The following is a 21,806-nucleotide window of genomic DNA, read 5'->3' as shown; positions in this document are numbered from 1 at the left end:
CTGTCCAGCGTGTGTGCATTGCCCTTTGCTGTAAGGCATCGTAAAAGCTCCGGCACGAATGCAGCAATGGTGTGGTGTGGTTTTTCAGTCATTTAGGACAGCGGTCCCCAACCTTTTTTGTGCCATGGACCGGTTTATGCCCGACAATATTTTCACAGACCGGCCTTTAAGGTGTCGCGGATAAATACAACAAAATAAAACCACTACAAAATAAATAAATAAATAAATTTCACACGAGCCTCAACTCTCGTGGCCTGGTACTAAACGACTCAGACCGGTATATGAGAACAGTCTAAAAAAAAAATAATGTGCACAGATATCAGTGGTTATATTGGATTTAGGATAAAATTAGCTTCTGAGGAACGATAAGCTCCTTTAAGTTTTACGCTAAAGCACACTGCATGCTTTCAGTATGTTGCTGTCAACAGTAAAGTCCTATGCTTCCTCTTTCCTTTGAATCTTAACATCCCAGCACTTAAACAAAAAACAGAGTGACTATAAATACTCACAGACATTGAGCAGTGACCCAGCAAAAAAACTTTGGGATCAAAACTTAAAAGCGTGCTATAATTAAATGCAATAGGACGGTTGGGAGGGTCTGTCTGGTGCACTAAGACGAGAATGGGTCCATGCAAAGGTCACTGGAAGGTTTGCTTTTGTCTGAGTTTTCCTTCAAAACCAGCAGCTCCTCACACAGAGAGCTGTTCTGCAGAGTAATAAAAAAAAAAGAGAAAAACAGCCTCAGACTGGGAATGTCTGCGGCTCTTATTCTCACAGCAGGCAGCAACACTGTGTGCGGTGTTTACTTCCTAAAACCAGGAAAACAAAGGGCACATAAATTTTATCAGATACATGAAGTGAACTGTTTCACTATCAGCTTTGGCATCATTGCCTTGTTCTTGGATTACTGCATTTATTACAAGAGAGAAAACAGTCTTTTCCTCCAGAATGAGGGAAATATTTCTTTTCTGTTTGTTTAAGAAACCTTTTGTGTTGGAAGTGAAGAATACCCAACTCTGTTCTGGAATTAGATAAGTGAGTTTTGAGCATTTGTCCTCCCTCTTCTTTTTTTTTGGTTTTAGAAACAAATGTATATATATGTATGTATTTATTTTTTTATTTATAAGTTAGGCAGTAATTTCATATAACTATATAACTAACAGTGCTTTTAGCAGGCCAGTAGGGGGCATACAATATTTGCCACTGGTGTGTGGTGTATAGACTAAAGAAACACACTCTGTATTTGTGTTGTGTAGTTCAGCAAATGACCAGAAGAGATCACAGTGTTCAAACTTTTCACTCCTGCACCTTCTGGCAAACATCAGTTCCTGATCGTGTTCACACAGCAGGTCTGTGAGCACACCTTTTTTTTTAAATCCACATATATATCCACACACACACACACACACACACACACACACACACACACACACAGATATATATATATATATATATATATATATATATATATATATATATATATATGTATAACTCTTTCATTCCTATAGCCTATAATGAGATCCACTGTCACAAATTTGTTTCGGATGATGTTGTTGATTTGACCTTGTGGTGCAGGAATAAATAAAAAAGGATTTCCACAGTGACACAGCAATACTCTAACAGGAGGCATGCAGGTCGTCAAGCAGGACGAGGAAGACTTGGTGGTCACAGGAATATCAGGGGTCTCCACTGAAGATCAGATTTGTTCCATGAGTCCACCACATCTGTGGTATTCTCTCTACTGCTCCTTTTATAGTGACATTACATGTAACACCATGATGAAACACACATACGGTACTACAGTATTTAATGGTTGTTGTAGTACCAGCTATAAAACTGAACAACTATGCTTAAAAACTATTGTTACATTTTGTGTGGGTGATCTAAAGAATTGTCCCAGTGATTCTGTAAGTGTTCCTTAAAAATATGACTGCAAAATGCAGTTTTAGAACAATGAACAGGTTTTGTGTCTAAACCTTTGAAAAATGACATCCAGTTCTAAAACTAGAGTCAGAGTGGTTGTAGAAGTGTAAGAAGAGATTTAAAAGAGCTGAGAGAGTTCACTTGCCTGAGATCTTCACAGGGAATCCCACAGTCGTTGCCCTTGAGCTGCCGCCATAACCTTTAGTGATCAGATAGTCTTTGGAAACACTAAAAAGGCCTTGCTGGAAAATCTCCTGCAGGGATCAGGCTCATATGGAGACCACAGCTTAGAGACGTAGGGAGAAGCCTAACTGTGTGGGGCTTTAAAAACAAGCAATAAAATCTTAAAATCGGTTCTAAAACTAACTGATAGCCAGTCATGAGCTGCTATGCACAGCTGAAGTCCTCATAATGGAGTTGCATCTTTTACTACATGTTATAAGCCTGGCAGAAGAATATTGAATTAATTGTAGCATGTGGTGACTAAAGACTGATGTCTTCAGAGAATTACAGTAATCAAATCCACAAGAAATAAAAGCTGGAATAAGACAAGAATGAGTGGATTTTATATATCTGTTAGAGGTGAATGAAACCAGCATATTGAAAGAGAGGTAGAAGTTAAGATTACCCCTTGCAAACCTCTTTTGAGACTTTTTTTTTTTTTTAAATTGAGACCTGGACAACAGGAAAAATCAATAGAAAAGGGTGTATCATCCCTCAGTTTTAGAATCCTTAAGCTTTAGAAAACTGCTGCACAACTTTTGCTAAATAAGACTAACCCTCTATGATATGACTTAGTTTGGGGTTTTTTTAGAAAAAAAAATTTCACCCCACTCTTTGGGAGCTTTGGGATACCTATTTATATCAATGAATTACACCAAGTCAGGGTTCAGTAGCTTGCCTAAAGATATGTTGGCATACAGACTGGAGAAGCCAGGGATTGAAGTGCCAGCCTTCTGATTAGTGGATGCATTGCTCTACCTCCTGAGCCCCTTGCATAACAAATAACTAGACATTTTATAACAAAATATACTGCACAGTATGTGTTTCTCTGTGACCTCAATTACTCTCTGTGAAAAAACAGAGACAAATATCACATTTTTAACATTTGAGTTTTGGAGCACCATCACATCCTGTCACCTTACATATCCCTCCATAAAGTCCTCTACAAGCTACCAACACACCTACACACATAATCATCATTTACATGTTTACACTAGTGCTTAACCACACAGATCACATATGGATGGGCCTTAACTGACCTCTGATCTGTTAACTGTTCCTCAAACCAGATTCTGGGTTTCATTCTCACTGGCTGTCACTCTCACCAACTTTGCTGTCCTTACTGAGGAAGTGAGCCTATGACCCTGAGTGACCTATCACATTCTTTCCTCCCATAAAAAGCTCTTGTGTTAATGTCAGCATCTGGTTTGATTGTGTACATGCAGCATCACTCAGTGCATTCAGAAAAGTGACATGGCTGCATAATGTTGCCCTGAGGGAATGTCAAGGTTAATGGCCAGGTTGCACTCAGGTGCAAGACTCAGTTCAGTGTGTTTATTTACAGTGAATACATTTATTTACACAAAGACAAGATGCAAAAGGGGAATAGTGCTCCACGAGGTCCGTAAACATAAGGAATCAACTCACCTATACTTACAGGTAACACTCCCTCTCTCTCAAACTCAGGGTCTTTGCACAATACACACCAGGGAGGGAAATCTGGGGATCTGTGCACACAGGGAACACACAGTCAGAATCAAGAGATGTCAGAAGCGGCGGAAAACACACAGAGAAGCAAGTGCCAAGGTTTACCGAGTAGTTTAACAACCCAGTGAAGAATGTCCCTGCTTCATGGGATAATCAAGAACAGGTGATTGACTGTCACAGGTGTGTTCGGCCAGAGGCAGCAACCCACGATGAGTCCCGCCCACGAAAGCAAACACCATCAAATCAGCACAGATACAGAAAGAGGAGAAAGAGAAAACCAAGGGAGAGAGACAGAAAGAAAACAAACCTGGAGCAGACAGCCTGGGAGCACCGAGGGACCATGACAGTCAACAAGCCAAAAATGCTGTTTTAATAAATGAAATAAAAATGTGTTATTAAACGATCAAAAGGACTTCTTCTGATAGTCGAGAACATTTCTTTTTTTTTAAATACACTTTTTTCAACTGAAATATGCATGATACTGATATGCAGATTTGTTGGGCAGGTCTATTCTATTGATCATTTTACTGAATAATGTGTGTCTTATGAGAATTATAGATCAGCTGAAGGCTTTTCAGGTAGCTTTTAGAACAATCATATAATACTGAATTTTAATAATCCAGCCTAGAAGTAATAAACAAAAAAGTAAAAAGTAATACTAAAAAGTTAAAGCGGTCATCCAGACCTTTATGTCTTTAACTTAAGTTCAACTAATTGGTGGTTGTGATCTGGCTTCATGGATAAACAAAGCTGGGTATGATCTGCAAACCAAATAAAAACTTACGCTGTGCCTTCCTATAATACTGCCTAGGGGAATATGTATGAGGTAAATAGAATGGATCCTAAGCCAGAACCCTGTGAAACTCCATAATTAGTTTTAGTATGTAAAGTAGACTCCTCATTTGCATTTACATATTGCTAGATAGATTGAAAGATATGATTCAAACCACTCCATCACAGTAACTTTAATACCAGGTTCCTCGGTAAAGGAGTAGCTGGGCCATGCTGTATATGAATATCCACGACTTAACCTTCTTACATTTTTTAACTAATCCCACTTGCTGATTTTAGCAAACCAACCAAGTCTGATATGTCTCTTATAAGCGTTGTGCTTTTTTGAGTCTCATCATCTTCTTCAATGCTTGTTGGGTGCCTCTTTACTTCTCAATCAAGTCTGAGAAACAACATCATCATTAACCTAATGTTAAAACAACATATTAAATATTCTTATATAGAAGTTAAATAAATATACAGGTGTGCAAATACTTTTGATCCCAGGTATTTAAAGGGTGTCCAGAAAATATAACATATACTCAATTTTCAGTTTCACCAATTTCAATAATTCACAGGCAAGTATTGAAGGATTTTAAAATTACGCATATTCAAGGCAGTTATTTAAATAAAAAAATACAGTTATTATTGTATTGTATTATTTAATCTTAATTTAGTTGAAAAACTTATATTCATATTTTCTTATCTATGGGGTTATTTTGTAGTGAAAGCGTTTCAGTTCCTAAACCTAAACCACACTTTTTCAACTTTCTCCACAAAACTGACCAAACCAGACCCAAAAAATCACGTGGTTTCTGAGGTTTGTGTCTGGCTTTTTTTCCTCCCTTTGGGGGAGCGATCACCCTTTGAAGAGTTGCGCATGCGTGACAGTATTTAATCTCCCTTGCGAGTTAACGTGCAACACCTTTTGGCAGCAAAGTCTTAGCGAAGAACTCTTAAGACAGTATTCAGCATATTTCTTAGAACCTGGAGTTAAATTCAGGCGATGCTTTCGTGCCGCATGTGTTCTGGAGCGCTGCAGAAAGTTAATTTTGTGGCTCGGGTTGGTTGCAAAGGTACTTACTGGAGCTAGTTCCGCCTTGCTCTCTCTCCCCTGTGATGGACAACAGCGACAAGTGTCAAAAGTAAGAAGGGTTCAATCAAACAGAACAGAAACGCAAAAATCTCCACCCTTTTGGATAAATACCACCTAGGTAGACCGAGTACGGGAAAAGGTAAGTCACCCTTGTACAACACACTGTATCGGTCTTTAGGAGCTTGAACAGCAACTGTAAGCTAATTTACATTAGCTAACAAAGCTAATGCTACTGTAGGAGGACAGTAACCACCTGTTGCTGGGTCTTACCTAACTTTAGTTAGCAGCAGCCAGGGATTAGCTTTTATACAGGTGCTGCTGTGATACGTTTCTGTTTTATGGTAACATACCCAACTTTTGGGTGGTCAGGGTGGAAAGAGTAAATGCAATAAAAGACAGAAAACAACGTAAAGGAATGTGTATCGAAATAGTTTCACAGGACCTTTCCCCCAATTAGCTTCTGTTATGTAGCTTCCTGTACCTGCCTGGCGTTTACTGTACACGTAACGTTGGCTAGGGCGATGCCAAATAGCTGAAAATAACCTTCTAATAGTTTCTTTCATTGCCGCTTACATGTCATTCTCAGTACACGCAGCCACTACAACTCCATTACCATAATCTTTGTTTTTGTATTTTTTGCCTTACTTTTGAATAACTTAAAAAAGAAAAAACTTTAGAAAGAAGCTTAAGAGTTCTGAGTTATTATATCTCATTATGCTAATGTCCAAGTGGACCCTGTTTTTCTTGGCTATTTGATTTCCAGAGAAGTATTTCTCTGCATTCCATTCACATGTCGGTGTACATGTCCTGACAGGCACCCGGTGCCTTTAGACCTGTTTGAAAACAGTAATACGCCCTGTAGGAGCCACAGTTTGTTTTTGTGCTGTGCATTGTCCTGTTGTTGGGTATGTATTCAGATGGATGGATGTTGTTGTGGATTTTTGCATTTGACAAGGACTAAACTCTGAACAAGCATACGAGCAAAATTCCATGAAAATCAGACTACCTAAAGGTATGTAACACTATGAAGTGACGTTGAGAGACTGTGTAGGATAAGACTTTTTGAAGGTACAGATTTTTCAAATGGTGGGAAAAGGGATAACCACCTAATTGTGTTTGCCATGACTAATCTTTTGGCAGGTAATCAGCTATCAGTTTTGTCACAGTTGAATTTGTCACAAAATTTTAAAAGTGGGCATTATACAATTTGTAATCATTTTTTAATTTTGCCCTTTCCCCACCTTCTTGTAATTAATACAGAGGAAGGAAAAAAAATACTACGCACATGCAATTTTATCTAAGCTAGAGACTATATATTAAAAAATGCTTTAAATTATTTTTTCTCATGCTGTGAGAGATATTGTCGAGCCTTAAAAAATTGCGTGCAAGTGTAAAACAGGCTAGTTTTGTAAACAGTTGCACATACGGGTTAGTGGGATATAAATAGGTCAAAGAATGTGATTATTTTAATGTTGTGGAGCTGTGGGACTTAAATTCGAATGTATGTGGCATCATGAGCTGATGAAAGTGTTTCACTGAGAGCTACGCAGTTACTCACAGCTTCATTTAGTGATCGCCAGGCCTGCACAATAAAGGTAGCACAATGGCTGATTGTGCTCCTCTCAGCTCTGCACAACCCTGACCCTTTTTCCATGAGCTGAGAGTGAGCTAATTGGGAGCTTACAGTGAACAAACACGATTGTGGGGAAAAAAAAATGTACGAACTGCCAGTGCAGTAAAACCCCAGCATTTCAGCTAAAGATTGACTTTTCAAAGGAATCACGCATTACTAAAAACTGCTAACAAAAACATGAAATGACATTTAAAGAAAATAATTCAAAAAATATCATTCATTATGCAATGGGTTGAAGGTTTTTAACATAATCTGCCATCATTAAACAGTGGTTTGGTTCCATTAAAACAGAGTCAGGTCGACATTTACAAAAGTGTATTGACAGCTTGAAGTGCAAACTTTATTTTTAAGGAAAATTTTTGGAACTGGTTTATATGAGAGTAATCACTGTGGATTGGGTGTGTGGAGCTGTGAGAGTCTCATGATGTGCATTTTATGAAAAGTGACAACCAAATTAGATACAAGTCTAAGTGGCTCAAGGAGTAATCTTTTTTTGTTGAAGAAGGACAATTGACACACAAAAAAGGCAGTGCTCTTGCCTAAAACACATTTTAAAAAACAAAAAGCCGAAAGTGGAGATTTTTGCTCAATCTGAGATCATTTCAGGTGTTTGGAGATTAAAAACTACAGTAAACAAGAGAACAATAATATTTTGTAAAGATACTTTGTCACATTTCAGTGACTCCTCCAAATTATAAACACAATCCTTCCAGAATCAAACTTTGCCACTCCGCAACCATCTTTGCGAGGCCTTCAGGTCACTTTTTCAGCAGTTATTTTGAAGCTTGTTTCCAAAGAAATTTTCGAATGCGTCTGGCTGGCATGTCTTTGGAGGATGCTCGAAACGTCTGTTATGAAGAAAAAGTCCTTCAAAATTTATGACTATTTGGCAAAAAGAAGCTCCATAAAATTACTTGTGTAGTCACATCTGATGGAAAACTGTCAAAGTTTTGCAAATTTGCTCCAAAATAAATACGTTTAAAAAAAACAAACAAACAAAAAAAACAAAAAACAAACTCAGAACCCTAAAGTTACATTTTTGCATCTCATGGATTTTTTTGTATAATTACGTTTTCATTGTCAACTGGCGTTAGCAAAATGTCTGTGGTGCTAAATAAATGCTATGCTAATGGATTGATACCGCAAATAAAAAGTACACTTACTTTTCTACTTAAACTTTATTATTTATAATATATATATAATATTGACATGAAAAGAAAAAAGAGAAAAATATACTACACATAGTCAGAAAAGTAAATCATCTACTTTTAGGATCTATTAACAGAATGTAATATTTGGGTCAGGGCTAAATATTGTAGAGTCAGTATTTAACAATCTGCATATTTTGCTTTTCCTTAGTTGTACTGCACTTTTTGTTAGTTGTAATGTTTCCACAGAGTAGCAGTGAAGTATGGCTTTAAAATAAACTACTTTCAAATTTTGTTCCACAAATGTTTCTGTTCTCAGGTGAAAATAATTGTTAGCCTTAATTAACATGTTATCATTACCTGGAGAGGCCCGAGCCATGTCGCCACGTCACAGCTCCGGTTTTGGTCACATGTTGTTTTGTTGTTTCTGTTCTCTTTCCTTTATCCTCGATTAAATTGTTTAAAAAATTCATATCGCACTTGAGATTAGGTAGCTCTAGCATACCACTTAACACTAACTATCTTGGTAAGGCCTGTACACAGTATTATCTAAATTAACTTCACTGGTCACTGGAATATAAAAGCTGCATGTACAGAATCACCAGTAAAAATGTTTTTCAATGAAACCTGATTTTAAAAAAATCTGCTGACTTTTCCACAAAAATAGGTTTAAAAAGCTTTTTTTCTCCCCCTGAAAGTCATGCGACTATAATACTTGCTTTTGTGGCATTTTCCCCCAGATTTAAATACAGGATTTTTTGAATGCCATGTCTCTGAAAAAATCTGCCTTCACGGGAATGTGAGGACATAACTTTGTTCCTATTACCAGACCTGAAAATCTAGCTGCTGTTTTGCCTGCTGTTTAAGTTGTGTGATGTGGGTTTAAGTCACAGAGCTAACATGGAACCACTAACTGGAAACCAAGGTAAATCAGAGGCTGGGCTATCACCTATTCAACCTTTGGTTGTTCTGTAAAGCAGTGACAGGATTGTGTGCGTGTGTTTGCACATGTTCACGTGGTGTCCCAAGGCCTCAGTCCACTGGCTCAGCTGTTCTGGTTTTCACACTCTTGTGCTTGCATATAAACCGGTGCACATTAACTCACCTCTGTGTTTGCTGTGCTGCCAGCCAGCACCAGTGCTCGGAGGATATTTGAGAGCAGAATTGGGTTGCAATGGTGTTGAACTTGATCTAGTGAATTATTTGTGAGTGTAACTGTGTATCAATTTCTTTCTTTACCCGTCAGTTGGAAATAAGGCTTTATCTATTTATTATTGCTTATCAGGAAGAAAGTAATAAAACTATGCATCGGTGTTGGGTCAGATTGAACAGATTTATTAGTCATTACAAAAATATTATCATTTGGTGTGCAGGACCTATTTTTGCATGCCATTTGCACTCACTCTTACTATTAACGATGTGCATCTATTTATATAGTGGACCTCAGTATTTTGAGTTGGTGCACTGTTGCGGATGTTGGGCATTTTGGGGAATACCTAGGAGTTGCGTGTTTAAGTAAACATATGCTTCAGAGAAGTGGAATAGCTGAAGTGAAGTACAGCGTAGCTACAGCTGTTGAGCATGTAGGCCAAGACTTGTCAAACCAGTTGGACTGAACCAAAATGGATGAGGCAGAGGGGTTGGGCAGTTACTGTTAGAAGGCTAAACTCAAAGTTCAAAAGCGGAGTTGTTGCTCTTGTTTCAGTGTGAGGTAATGAATGTTTTATCGTAAATGAGCAACTTGTGTTTTCCTTTTTTCATCAGTGGTGTTTCGGGGGATCTCTGCTACAGTCCAACAAAATGGCACAAACTAAAACTGTATCTCATAAACGGCTTACTCAGCAGGTTTTCAAAGCAGCTCAGCTACAAGGAAGTTCACTTTTTGTGTCTTGCCTTATGTTCGTGCTTGTTTGTATACTTGACAGGATCATTTTGCTGCTGAGTTTTTCCTCATTGGAACCAGTCGAAGAAAAGTCCAAGAAAAACTTCAAGGGCACTGTTTCTGGGGGAGCATTTTATTGATAATCAATGATCTTCAGTCAAAGTAAGTTGACTCATAACAGCATTTTAAAATAAAAATCTCATACAGATAACGATTATTGGCTTATTGTACATTTTCTTCATCATGAGTGCAGCTGCATTCACATAGAACGTGCTGTGCTTCATCAAAAGAAAAGTAAAGAAAATAAGGTCTAATTCTCGCCTACCTACACTCACTCTTTTTTTCTGTAATGTACACATTGTTCAGTCACATGGGCGGGGTTATACCAGTTTGTTCGCAGGAGACTTTTGACATTCCAAAGTGCAGCATGATAGTGCTCATAGGACCCACCTCTGTTGATGTCACCATGTAGCCGCACCCACCGTTTCTGACCAACTGGCAAGTGGGGCCATGCTTTGAATAGCTCCTGTGATGCTCCCTGGGAGAGAAAACACACACTGTCAGTTTGTCAATGTCAGCTGCTTGTTTGACCTTGTCATCTGGAACTTAACTATGATCAGTCACCAATCCACCCAGCTGCTTGTTCTTAAAGCGACAGGACATTCAGAACAGTGATTTGCTAGCCAATTCCTGGTGATGACGTTGTTGCCGTCAGTCCCTTGAAAGCAGTTTAATTGCTTTTTGATTCTGAGTTATGACGTGCCAGCCATGATTGAACATTAACAAGAAATGTCAGAAAAACAAAGTCTTTTTTTAGGCTTAAAAATGTTCAGAGTCTAAACAATAATCCTATGATATTTAGTCGGCTTGTTTGATAGTTTGGTGTTAATGAGATTTAAGGAGAGCTTGTTCACATTTTTTGCATAGGTACATAGATACGAGGTTTATTTAAACCTCCGGAAGATTTTCCTGAAAATACGTATTGGCATAACATGCTTCTACCGACAGGCCAGCTTAACAAATAAACTGCATATAGGTCTATATATAAGCATAGTTTTTTGTCCACATCCTTTTTTTCTGAAGACAACAAGACGATGACTAAATAAAAACAAGATGAAAATGTTCTAGAGAAACAAACTCCAATTAGAATTAAGTTGTGTAGAGAGGGGCTCGAGTAGTTCGGCTTGCCACTTTTATTAAGCTATTTAGCTTTTTGTCAGTTGATCACTGTGTTTAGCTGCTGTAGTATTTCTGTAGGAATTTGGCATTTTTCTTTTGGGATAAATATGGAACATAAGTGCATTTTATTGTTAGGAATTGTAGTTGGACGGTGTAAAAATGGATAATTTGTGGTCCCAGCAAGCTAAGAGACTTTGGTAGAATGTAAAGAAATGACAACAAATGTTGGGGCACCTGGTTATATTTTGTATGACCGTTTTAAAAAAAAAAACATTAAAAAACATTGCACAAGATATCTAAATATTCCATTTTTAAATCGCCAAGTATCGGTATTGATATCGGTCTTACAAATCTTGCGTTGTGGTCAGGCTCTAGAAATTTGCTCCTATTTATGGCAGTATGCTGTAGTGCCATGGAAGCTGAGATCATGCAATTGGTTTTTCAGACTATATTCACAGCTCAAGTGTTATTCCAGTAATCGTATACCTTGTGTAACTTCCAGTTGGCACTTCCATCAGCTTCCTCTTAAACAGAGAACGATTTAAAATGGCATGCTTGTATGCTTTCAACTTCATGGTGGGATTGTCTCAGGTGGCCTCATGATTTAAAGTGTTAATATAATTTAAAATTCCAGAGAAGGCATTATTGTTTTTTATTGCCTACACCTTACGCCTGTCCTATTACATGTAAAACTTTGCAACTGATGCCATATTACTTCATTGAATTTTAAAAATTCCCCCATGTAAGTCTTCTTAAATTATACATGAGATTATGAACTCATAATGTGTCTCACTCTGTCACACAGAGTAACACACACAGTAACAGTTTTTGCTTGGTTATCTCAAAGTGCTTATGCGAAGTAAAGAATTCCAGATAACTTCTCAGCAACGGAGAAAGAAACGTATTTTGTGTCAAAGACTATTCAGTGAGCATTTTAATTTTTAATATTTGTGCCTTAGATCCTGGGAGAGTGTGCGCTCCCTTTCTCTGCAACACTACAACTGTCTGACACTCTCTTAATGGTGACTTTTTTGTGCCTTTTAGGCTTTTAGAATTGATCTCAAGTCAGTGTTTAAGTTAATTACTGCCCTATGTTGTCTTGGCTATAAGGAGAGCTTTTGCTTAGCTTCAGTGTTCTCCCCATTAGCTTCAGAGAACATCTAATCTATAGGAGCAAACACAGTAATTTACTGATATGCTCAGTAATAATGTGGAGGTTTCACTGACTGCTCTCACCTTGGTTATTTCAAGTGGTTTTTTTGTTTGTGTTTTTTCGCCCCTGAACAATGGTTTTATTTGTTTTTGGACTTCATATTTTAACAAATAGGATATTGTTTCATTTCATTTTTTTTTAATCTCTTAAAACTTTTTTTTAATCAAGAAATAAAAGTAATAAAGTCTAACATTTTTCTTTATGTTTGTCAAAGAAGTAAATCTAACATCTTATAAGTAAATCTCTTATACTTGTTTAAAATGAATATTACATGCTTTATACTTTTTTGTTTCAGGAGCTGCTGATTGCTGAGTTTGCACAGTGATGGAAAATCATGGTAAGAAAACCAAATTTTATTATATGATTAAATATTTTATTTGTTTGACTATATTAATTTGTGTGGAAAATGTTTACAACAAACACAAAGAAAAGCTTCTGTAGTTTAACAGAAATGCCATCTGATAATATGAGGATGCCCATATAGGGACTGTCCTTGTGACGCAAAGTGGCATTTATCAGTACAGCTATCTGATTGGCTCATACCCAGAAGACACACCCGTAGGTTAGTTGAGCTGCTGGTTTCACTCACTGCAATGTGGCCTTGTGTCTATTTTCACCACTGATCGTTTCACCCTGTAGACCTCTTAGTATCACCTACCGATTCATATAGCCCCGAGGATCTTTTGTTCTAGACTGAATCGTTATTCATCTGTGAAAACCTAGCTAGGATGGCTGTGCAGTCTGAATATAGTCGTGAGTAAACTTTTTTTGTCTATCACGTTGATGGTAAATGCTGTTTACCTTCATTCAAACAATAACGTGTTTTCTGTACTTTTGGGATGTCTTGTGTTTAAGTATTAGAACATTTGTGGCCATTTGTGGCTTCTTAGAATACTAAGAAGTAATCTCATATTACTTTAATTCATTGAAGTGTCACAATAGGGCAGAGCATAGCTGTATGTGCTCTTTATAGATAACTGGGCCGTGGTGGAGAAGATTAAGGAAGCTCGATCTACTCATCCCTGCCTGGCACTGTGGCCAAGCAGTAAAAATAAACTGCACTTCCTCCTCAGGTCTGCTCTAAAAGTGATGCTATTGAGCAACTGAAACGACTCATGTGTTTTTATGTTTCGATCCGCAGAGGTCTTTCATCATGATGAATCATTTTACATGTTTGTGTTTTGGGGTTGTCAGTGTGACAGCAGTGGGGTTTTTTGAGTCATAGAGTTAATATTTGCTTTTTGGTTTTCGTGATCTCAATTTTCAAGCTGCTTGAAAAAGCAAAATTAAGTGTCTCCATCTGCCACTGTGCCTCTGAAAGAGTGGGAAATATTTAAGTACCATGATAGTACTCTACAGTAATTGTGAATGGTGTGATCGTCCTGTTTGTTTTGTTAGGATTTCAAGGATTGTTGCCCTAATTACTGTCCTTGTACCAATAAGCCCACTTGTGTTTGTGCATTCCACGCATTCCTGTGTCAGAGTTGTGTTGCTGCATTTTGACTGTAGAGGGAGCTACAGTGTGGGCCACATCTTGAAGTCGGCTTCTTTTGAAGTTTTCATGTCTTTAAAACATACGGATTGTTCTCTTGCTCCTCTTCACTTTAAATATTTCTTTAAAAAACTCAAGTTTAAGCTTGCTATAAACAGCACAATGGTAGTAGCATTATGTTTTATTATGTTTGGGTTTTTAAAATCACGTTGTTTTCAAATCATGTTGTTACAGTAGACTCCTCTGTTCTGTGAGTAGACTTCCAACAACTTCTGCCAACTAAACTGTTTTTGAGTCACAATGGAAAAAGTGAACATACGTTTTTGTAATGTTTATCTGTCAGCTTGAAAGAGGGAACTCTACTAACTCTCACACAATTTGTAATTCAGTTGTGCTTCCCCATCTGGCACTTATGAGGATGGATGTGAGAGTAATGTCCTTAGACAGCATTTACTGGGTTTTAATAAGAGGTGTAGCATATTAAGTAAGAAGCAAGTGCGAAGTCTACATTGTTTTGTTTTTTCCCTGTAACCAGCTTTGATTAAGTTCAAACAAAAACATTTGCACTAAAATTTAAAAAAAGAATTTGTCGGAGAACTGTTGGTGTGAAGAGGAGTTTCACATCATTGCTTTAACGGACAATCCACAGGGAGTTACTGGACACCTGCACTGTGCCATTTCCTCTGCTCTGCCACTGAGCTCCACCTTGGCTCAGCTCACCTTCCACTTCTCAAGTTACCTCACCCTGCAGATCCCGCCCCCTTGCCCTTAAGGCAGTAATGTTTTGTCACTCCGTAAATTGGTACAAGTGGGTGGTCCCATTGCATTTGAAATCCCTCAATCCTTGATGTCTGATCCGGCCAAGCTTCAGAGATCTCCTGCTGTGAACTTTGCCCTCAAAAAAATCAGTTCTAAGGAATGAAAGGCACTCCAGGCTGCTGGATTACCTTATTGGTGTACCTTATTTATGAAGTCAGTGCTCCAAGAAGGGAGGGACCAAAGAAGTGAGTGAGCGAGTGAGTGTGTTTGTGTTTTAAAGCGAGAAAGAAGGAAGGAGGGAGGGTGTGAGGGAGAAATAACAGAAGCTGAAGGGAAGGCAAAGACTGTAGAGACTGAACGACGCAGTCAAGACAGTGTTGAGTTACAGAAGCTCTCTGTTTGGAGGAGAGCGAGGTGGCTTTAGGCTTACTTCTGCTGCCGCGGGCCTCAGGAGAGGCAGCGCCTGGCAGCCCAGGAGGGACAGAAGCCATAGCATGGGACACAGTGCTAGCAGCGAAACTGTGGCCCAGCAACAAGCCCAACACAACACGGGTGAGTCCAAGGCCAGACGCTCAGCACTTAACAGCTGTCATGAACATATCTTTGACTAGTTTTAACTGAGGAACAAATCTGGCAGCCAGAGGATATCATGTTGGATAAAGTATACACAAACAGGTGTCTTCAAAGCAGAGAGAAATGAAAAGGCAGCAGGCACAGACAGGTGTAGAAGTATGCATGCAGATGGAATGTGGTGATTGTGAAACGTGCAAGCCACACAAACCTCTTTCTGTCTGCACACAGCACTCATCTCCGAGTGGAACCTTATCTGAAAACTGAGATTTGGGGGTACAAGGCACCAGCTGACTCCAGTTCGCCGCGTGTTTTAACTCAAACGACTTGACTCCTCGAGCCTTCTTGTAATTCACAAGTCTACAGGAAACCATAAAGCATCAGTCTCTTTGGTTAAGCAAATAGCAGATCAAACACTGAGAACTGGTTTTTGCTGTTAGTAGGAAAGTCTGCATCTGGACTGACAATTCTTACTAACAATGCAGCTCATCATTTTTTTTTTTTTTTTTTTTAAATCGAGCATCTGTGTACCACTGGAGTGTCTTCTTTCTTTTGAACAATTTCTCAAAGCAGTGTGTCAGTCCTGATCTGATGTGATGTGGTATGCTGCTGGATAGTTTCTCTTTAAACATTTTGCAACACTCTTTCCTCTTCAAAACGAGTAACACGAGAACATCTTCTTTGCTACATGTTTGCTCTTCATTTTTGTGTCTGGTGTGCTGTTCTGTGGAGTTGCTAACACTGTGTCATATGACTGGCATGACTCATATGGATAGCTTGACTAGAGGACTACAGGGTATTACCTCAGAGCCAGCTAGTTACTATAGGTTTAAGGCTTTTATAACTCTTTCAGGTGACTGGGAAAAGCTTTACTGTTCATAGCTGGTTTATTAAAGCAAATCAGTAGCTTGTACAGATTCTGACTGCTCGCTCAGGGATCGTTAGTAGTGTGCCATTTTTCCTCTTGACTGTGGCTCTCAGAGGTCACTGCCTTTAGTTCTTTGCTCACTCAGTGAGAAGCAGCCTTGTCCAATTGGTTTGCTGTAACACAAGGTCACCATGTCATATTCCTGACCACTCTCCTAGTTTACTGCCACCCTGCCCCTCCTATTGAACTCCAAGTGTCAGAAATAGCTGTGAGAGCAAGTGATGAGTGCAGAGAGCACATAGGATAGGATTCCACAGATAATTCCAACAGCCTGGTCACGACATACTTATCGAAATATATCAAAAGGAACAAAAAATGTATTCAGTTATATTTTCAATAATTTCAACTGTTACCTCCACAATGTACTCATAGAAATAACTGCTGCTTGACATTTTAACTTCAAACGTCTTGTTTTGTCTGACCAACAGTCTGAATTCTGTTATTTAAGAAAATCAAAAAGAAAATAGTCAATATAAAAAGAAAAAGAATATCAGTATTATCCAGAGTATCAGCTGGATGTTGGTGTTACTCCATATTAGTCCTGTCGAATGACTTGTGCAAATAAGATAACATAGTGATGTCATCAGCCAGTATTTAGCTGCTGGGTCACAAATATTAAAAAACTGGATAATGGACACAATGAAGAATAAATAAAACTGCTCTGGTGTCGGCCAAATGAAATGATTGCTCTCTTATTATGATGTCCTTATGAAATGCAACAAATGCAGAGCCACACGGTTTCACAGATGTGAAATAAAAAATGCTTGTGAATATTATTGTACATCTTCATCTGAGTTGGCTCTGTGAAGGGAAGTGTGAGAGGAAAATGCTTCTTGAAAAGGGGTCACAGGTGAAATGCTTTCCTGCCTTGTGATAGAAAACACATTGTAGTGTGGGAGTATGTAGCATTGAATTAATGTTGCGATTGGTGATAAATGTTTGGGATAGTGAGTCTGTAGTTGTATGCATATCAATGTAGAAGTTACTCAATATTACAATGATTGATCTAAAACCGGTAATGTCACTGATTCTGGAAATGAGCCACTTGAGTAATTGCTGTATATATGCACCATTTGCTGTCAACAAACGTTGATCCGTGACCTCGTCTTATGTAGTCTAATCGCATAATGGAGAATTAATAGATTGGTCTGTGAATATACTGATTTTTAAATTGTATTAGAAATGTCAAACCTGTGATGGCCTTACTTTTAGACTGTTGGTTGGGACTATTATTTAAGAAAAATTGCATCCCATGATTTGCCAGAAAACCTTTCAGCATGTGCTCAGCCTGATGAGCTTTTTGATAGTCAGAAGCAGGATAGATGGGACTGAGCACGGGAAGTACTTAGAACATTGAGTTGGGTTTTGTTTTATCAAGGACTAAAAGGACTGTAGTAGACTAAAATATGCTCGCTCTTGACTCAAAGCCAGGCGTCCTTTACTCTGATGTGATGTGAGATATGGAAAATTACTCAGCGTGTCGAACTATTGGCTCAAATTGTAGCTGCTCACTGCACACACACCATTGTTATTCTGATGGTCAAACAAGCAGCCAAAAAGGATGGACTCTTCCACAAAGAGTGCGTTCAAGTATTCACCTAGTGAGAATGAGGCCCGCTACAAAATACAGAATGACACAATAATTACTAATGCAAATTAATTAATGCGTTATTTATAAACCGTCATTAAAGTCACTATTGAATGACAGCCACAGGCCATTATTTTATGCAGCTTCAGTTGTGCGTTCTGCTGCTTTTAGTCCTGATGGCTTGTCATAGCCACATCACCTCCCCTTTTCTCAATTTCTTTTTTTCCTTTTATTTTGTAGTATTATGCACTATTTCAAAAGTCATTCCTTCTACTGATTTTTGCCGTTGCACTATACTTGTCACTAGGCCTGCACAATAAATCGAAAATTTATTGTCATCGCGATATCAGCCTGTGCGATGGGCCCATCGCAAAAGACGGCGTAAACTGCGATAATTGGGTACCTTAAAATGTTTACACACGTGCTTAAAGAATTTACCAGTCAAAGAAACCCCTTTACACATTTGACCAGTCGAATAGAGCCCTTCACAGCATTAACCAATCAAATGGATTAGAGGCCCGCCTCCTACGCAGGTGGGTAGCGAATAACGCTGCAGCTCCGAGTCAGAGTTGTAAAGGCTGAGAGCGAGACGCATGACGAAAAAACGCTACTGACTATGAACTCGTGCCTAAAAAAAAAAAAAAAAAAAAAAGTACCTCGCTTATTTGGAGGTACTTTGGATTTGATAAAGACGACGTTCTCCAAACACAGGTACTCTGCAAAACTTGCCGAACACTCGTGGCAACCACCAGAGGAAACACGACTAATCTCCCCCATCATCTTTAATACAACCACAGAACTGTTTGAAGAGTTCCAGAAAGATAGGGCTAGCCAAACAAAGGTTGCTAATGTTAAGAAAAAGAGCACAGCAGTCCAACAGCCGTCTCTGTATCAGAGTTTTTCAAGTGGAACTCCTTATGAGAAAACGTCGAAGCTCTACAAAGAAATAACAGAGGCCATTACACATTTTTTGACAAAGACATGAAGCCTATAAATACAGTTAGCAGAGAGAGCTTCACCAGTCTGATACATAAAATGGACCGGAGAAACCGCATCCCCTCACGAAACTACTTTTCCCATGTCGCCATTCCACAAATGTACGAAACGTGCTGCAAGACCGTCATGTTTGAACTGAGCCAAGCTGAAAACTACGCAAGCACTACAGTAAAGTTTCCTCTCCAGTTTTGACTTACATCATAACTACTTGGTGAGTGGTAAAATGATGAACAACTGGATTGAGATAATTTGCAGTATAATTTAAGTTATGTTTATTTAAAACTAATTCTAAGGACCGGGAAGGATGTCTTTCAGAATTCAAGCCTCAGAAATGTTTTTTTATGGGGGCAATGTTTCAGTGTTAAAGTGCACTTTGTTGTTACACTGCTAATACAGCAGCTTTCTTTAAATACAACTGTTGCAGTAAAACGGAAATTATGTATTCGTTTTGGGGTTTTTTTGCTATTTATTTTATCGCAAGTCATATCGTTATCGCAGTATTGATCACAGTTATCGCACATCGCAGGTTTTCCTAATATCGTGCAGCCCTACTTGTCACCTTTTGATTTATTTCACACAAACAGTTCTGTGTAGTGTTTTAAATGTTTGCTAGTTTTCATTAATCCACAGTGAACGTCCGTCATCATCTTTCATGGCATTTCATGGGGAAGTTACACAAAGTGCTCTCAAATAATGTGTTCATGTTTTTTCTTCTAAAATATCACTGTGGCAGGGTAGATGTAATTTTTCCTTTAGAGTTGAGTCATTGACTTTGCAAATGGTAAATGTCAGTGTTATGATAACATAATATATACTATGTGAATATACAATGTATTAGTATCACGTTTTAGCATTGAAGTGCAATTTGATTTGCTTGGAAAAATAATCTAAGAGCTTTTATTGGGAATCATGAGAGCTTCAGAGTGACAGACACGGAGCATCCCCATGTTGTTGTGGTTACTCACTGTTACACATACCACAGTCATGCATACATGCCACAGTCTCTGAGGAGAGTGAGACACTGCTGTTTAAGCCTGACATTACTCGAAGCAGTATGCATGATTTCATGTCTACAATGTTATTTTTCACTGTGATCATCAGCATAACTTTGTTTTAAGCCCTAACTATATGCTTTAACAAAAAGGAAGGTTTTAAGTCTAATCTTAAAAGTAGAGATAGTGTCTGTCTCCTGAATCCAAACTGAGAGCTGGTTACACAGAAGAGGGGCCTAAAAACTGAAGGCTGCCTCTCATTCTACTTTTAAATTTAATTCTGGATTTAACAGGGAGCCAATGAAGAGAAGCCAATATAGGAAAAATGTGCTCTATTTCTAGTCCCGGTCAGTACTGTTGCTCCAGATTCTGGATTGACTGAAGGTATTTCAGGGAGTTTATTAGGACATCCCGATAATAAAAAAATTACAGTAGTCCAGCCTAGAAGTAATAAATGCAGGAACTAGTTTTTCAGCATCACTCTGAGACAGGATGTTTTTGTAATTTTAGATATATTGCACAAATGGAAGAAAGCAGTCCTACATAGTTCTGTCATATGTGCATTGAAGGACATATCCTGGTCAAAAATGACTCTTTTATCTGAATTTAGAAGCGGTCTCTGCTGCAACTTCTTCTCTGCCTGTTCTGGTCTCCTCTGTTCCTTCCTCATTTGTTTTTTTTGGTTTTTTTTCTTGTGTAAAAGGGCTTTAGCTGAACTGATAACTTTGGGGTGTTAGAGACTGGCCTCCCTACTTGCCCAATATGAATTCCATTGAGCACATTTGGGACAGTGTTGCATTTTAATCCCTCTTAGTGTCATTAGTCACTAGGTCAACCTGCTCTGCAACAAAGCTGGTGGAATCCAACATATTCTCTGTTGAATGCTGTTTGCCGTTGTTTTCATACGCACATGGCGGAAAAAGCACGGCGGCGACGGAGAATGAGAAGGGCGAAAGCGGATCGTTGAATGAAACGGATGAACCAGAATTGGTTTGTAAAAATGCTGCGACTTCAGTGGTGTGGAACTGGTTTAGCTTACACAGATACACAACAAAGCACTATTTTTGGTAGAGCATGCTAGCGGGGCGTCGTTATTACCGTGTTGTTTGGAAAATACGGCACACTTAAAATCAGTCCTTTGATTTTTCTGAAAATCGACAGTGTCCCTTATAATCCCGTGTGCCTTATGTATGAATTCTGGTTGTGTTTACTGACCTCGAAACGATTTTATGTGGTATACGGCGCTTGAAAATCTGTCAAATGTTTTAGTTCGACTTTGCTAAGCTACGAAGCCGCACCGCTTGATGGATTGTCGGAGCATTACGGCTATCGTAGGCAGGAGCCTCGCGGAGTGATACGTACTGTTCTTCAACATAATATTACCGTATTGTGTGTGTGTATAACCTCTTTTTAAGTTTTGTGGATATTATACATGGTTATGCTGAGGATATGTCGGCCAATTTCCACTGGAAATGCCTTTTGGTTAAACTGTCAGCAAGGAATTTGCATTTGCACTGTTAAATTATATTATAATAATTATATAACTTTAATGCACATAAAAAAACAGCTGCTTGTTTAAGTGAAAATACATTGGGTTTTTTGGTTTTTTTTGTTTGTTTTTTTTTTTTTTGCACTAATAAAATTGTGGAGTTGTGAAGTATTTTGTCTAGTGTCAATTATATCATCAGTTATATCGTTATCGCAAATTTTCAAATGTATATCGTGATAAATATTTTTGGTCATATCGCCCTGCTCTACTGCAGAGAGTGTCTCCTGTGAGATTGTTGGGTGGTCAGACATGGGAGAGTTTCAGATGTGACTTGGCCTTTGATCAACACTGACAAACTGATGCCTGAACACGCCTGCCCCTAATAAACAATAATAATAATGATTAGAATAGAATAGAATAGAATAGAATAATCCTTT

The 21,806-nt window shown here is 38.4% G+C and overlaps 1 protein-coding gene and 1 long non-coding RNA gene across 12 annotated transcripts in view; one reads left to right on the top strand and one right to left on the bottom strand.

Annotated features, from left to right (window-relative positions):
• Positions 1–2,001: 2,001 nt before the first annotated feature.
• LOC112843487 (uncharacterized) lies at positions 2,002–9,255 on the bottom strand. 2 transcript variants are annotated; one of them, XR_003215851.1, is made up of 4 exons: positions 8,642–9,255; positions 3,739–3,997; positions 3,574–3,653; positions 2,002–2,209 (listed from the first exon to the last, which is right to left on the bottom strand). It is a non-coding gene; the product is annotated as an uncharacterized LOC112843487 (long non-coding RNA). The 2 variants fall into 2 exon arrangements; XR_003215850.1 differs by lacking the exon at positions 8,642–9,255 and having other exon boundaries at positions 3,739–5,028.
• phactr4a (phosphatase and actin regulator 4a) overlaps positions 5,280–21,806 on the top strand; it is a 34,543-nt gene continuing 18,016 nt past the window's right edge. For 2 of the 10 annotated variants that reach the window (XM_025902225.1, XM_005450710.4), the window contains exon 1: positions 14,938–15,358. In XM_025902225.1, the coding sequence (XP_025758010.1) occupies positions 15,301–15,358 (58 nt within the window). In that variant the 5' untranslated portion in view covers positions 14,938–15,300. Of the gene's footprint in view, positions 5,640–6,391; positions 6,513–9,371; positions 9,487–9,968; positions 9,993–10,206; positions 10,326–12,850; positions 12,893–13,132; positions 13,309–14,937; positions 15,359–21,806 lie in introns of those variants that run through there. The other 8 variants (XM_005450713.4, XM_019350804.2, XM_013270490.3 and 5 more) reach the window with 8 other exon arrangements.

This window comes from Oreochromis niloticus, linkage group LG22, assembly GCF_001858045.2.
Source record: "Oreochromis niloticus isolate F11D_XX linkage group LG22, O_niloticus_UMD_NMBU, whole genome shotgun sequence".
Classification (NCBI taxonomy): Eukaryota; Metazoa; Chordata; class Actinopteri; order Cichliformes; family Cichlidae; genus Oreochromis; species Oreochromis niloticus.
This window is presented reverse-complemented; position numbering and strand designations above follow the sequence as displayed.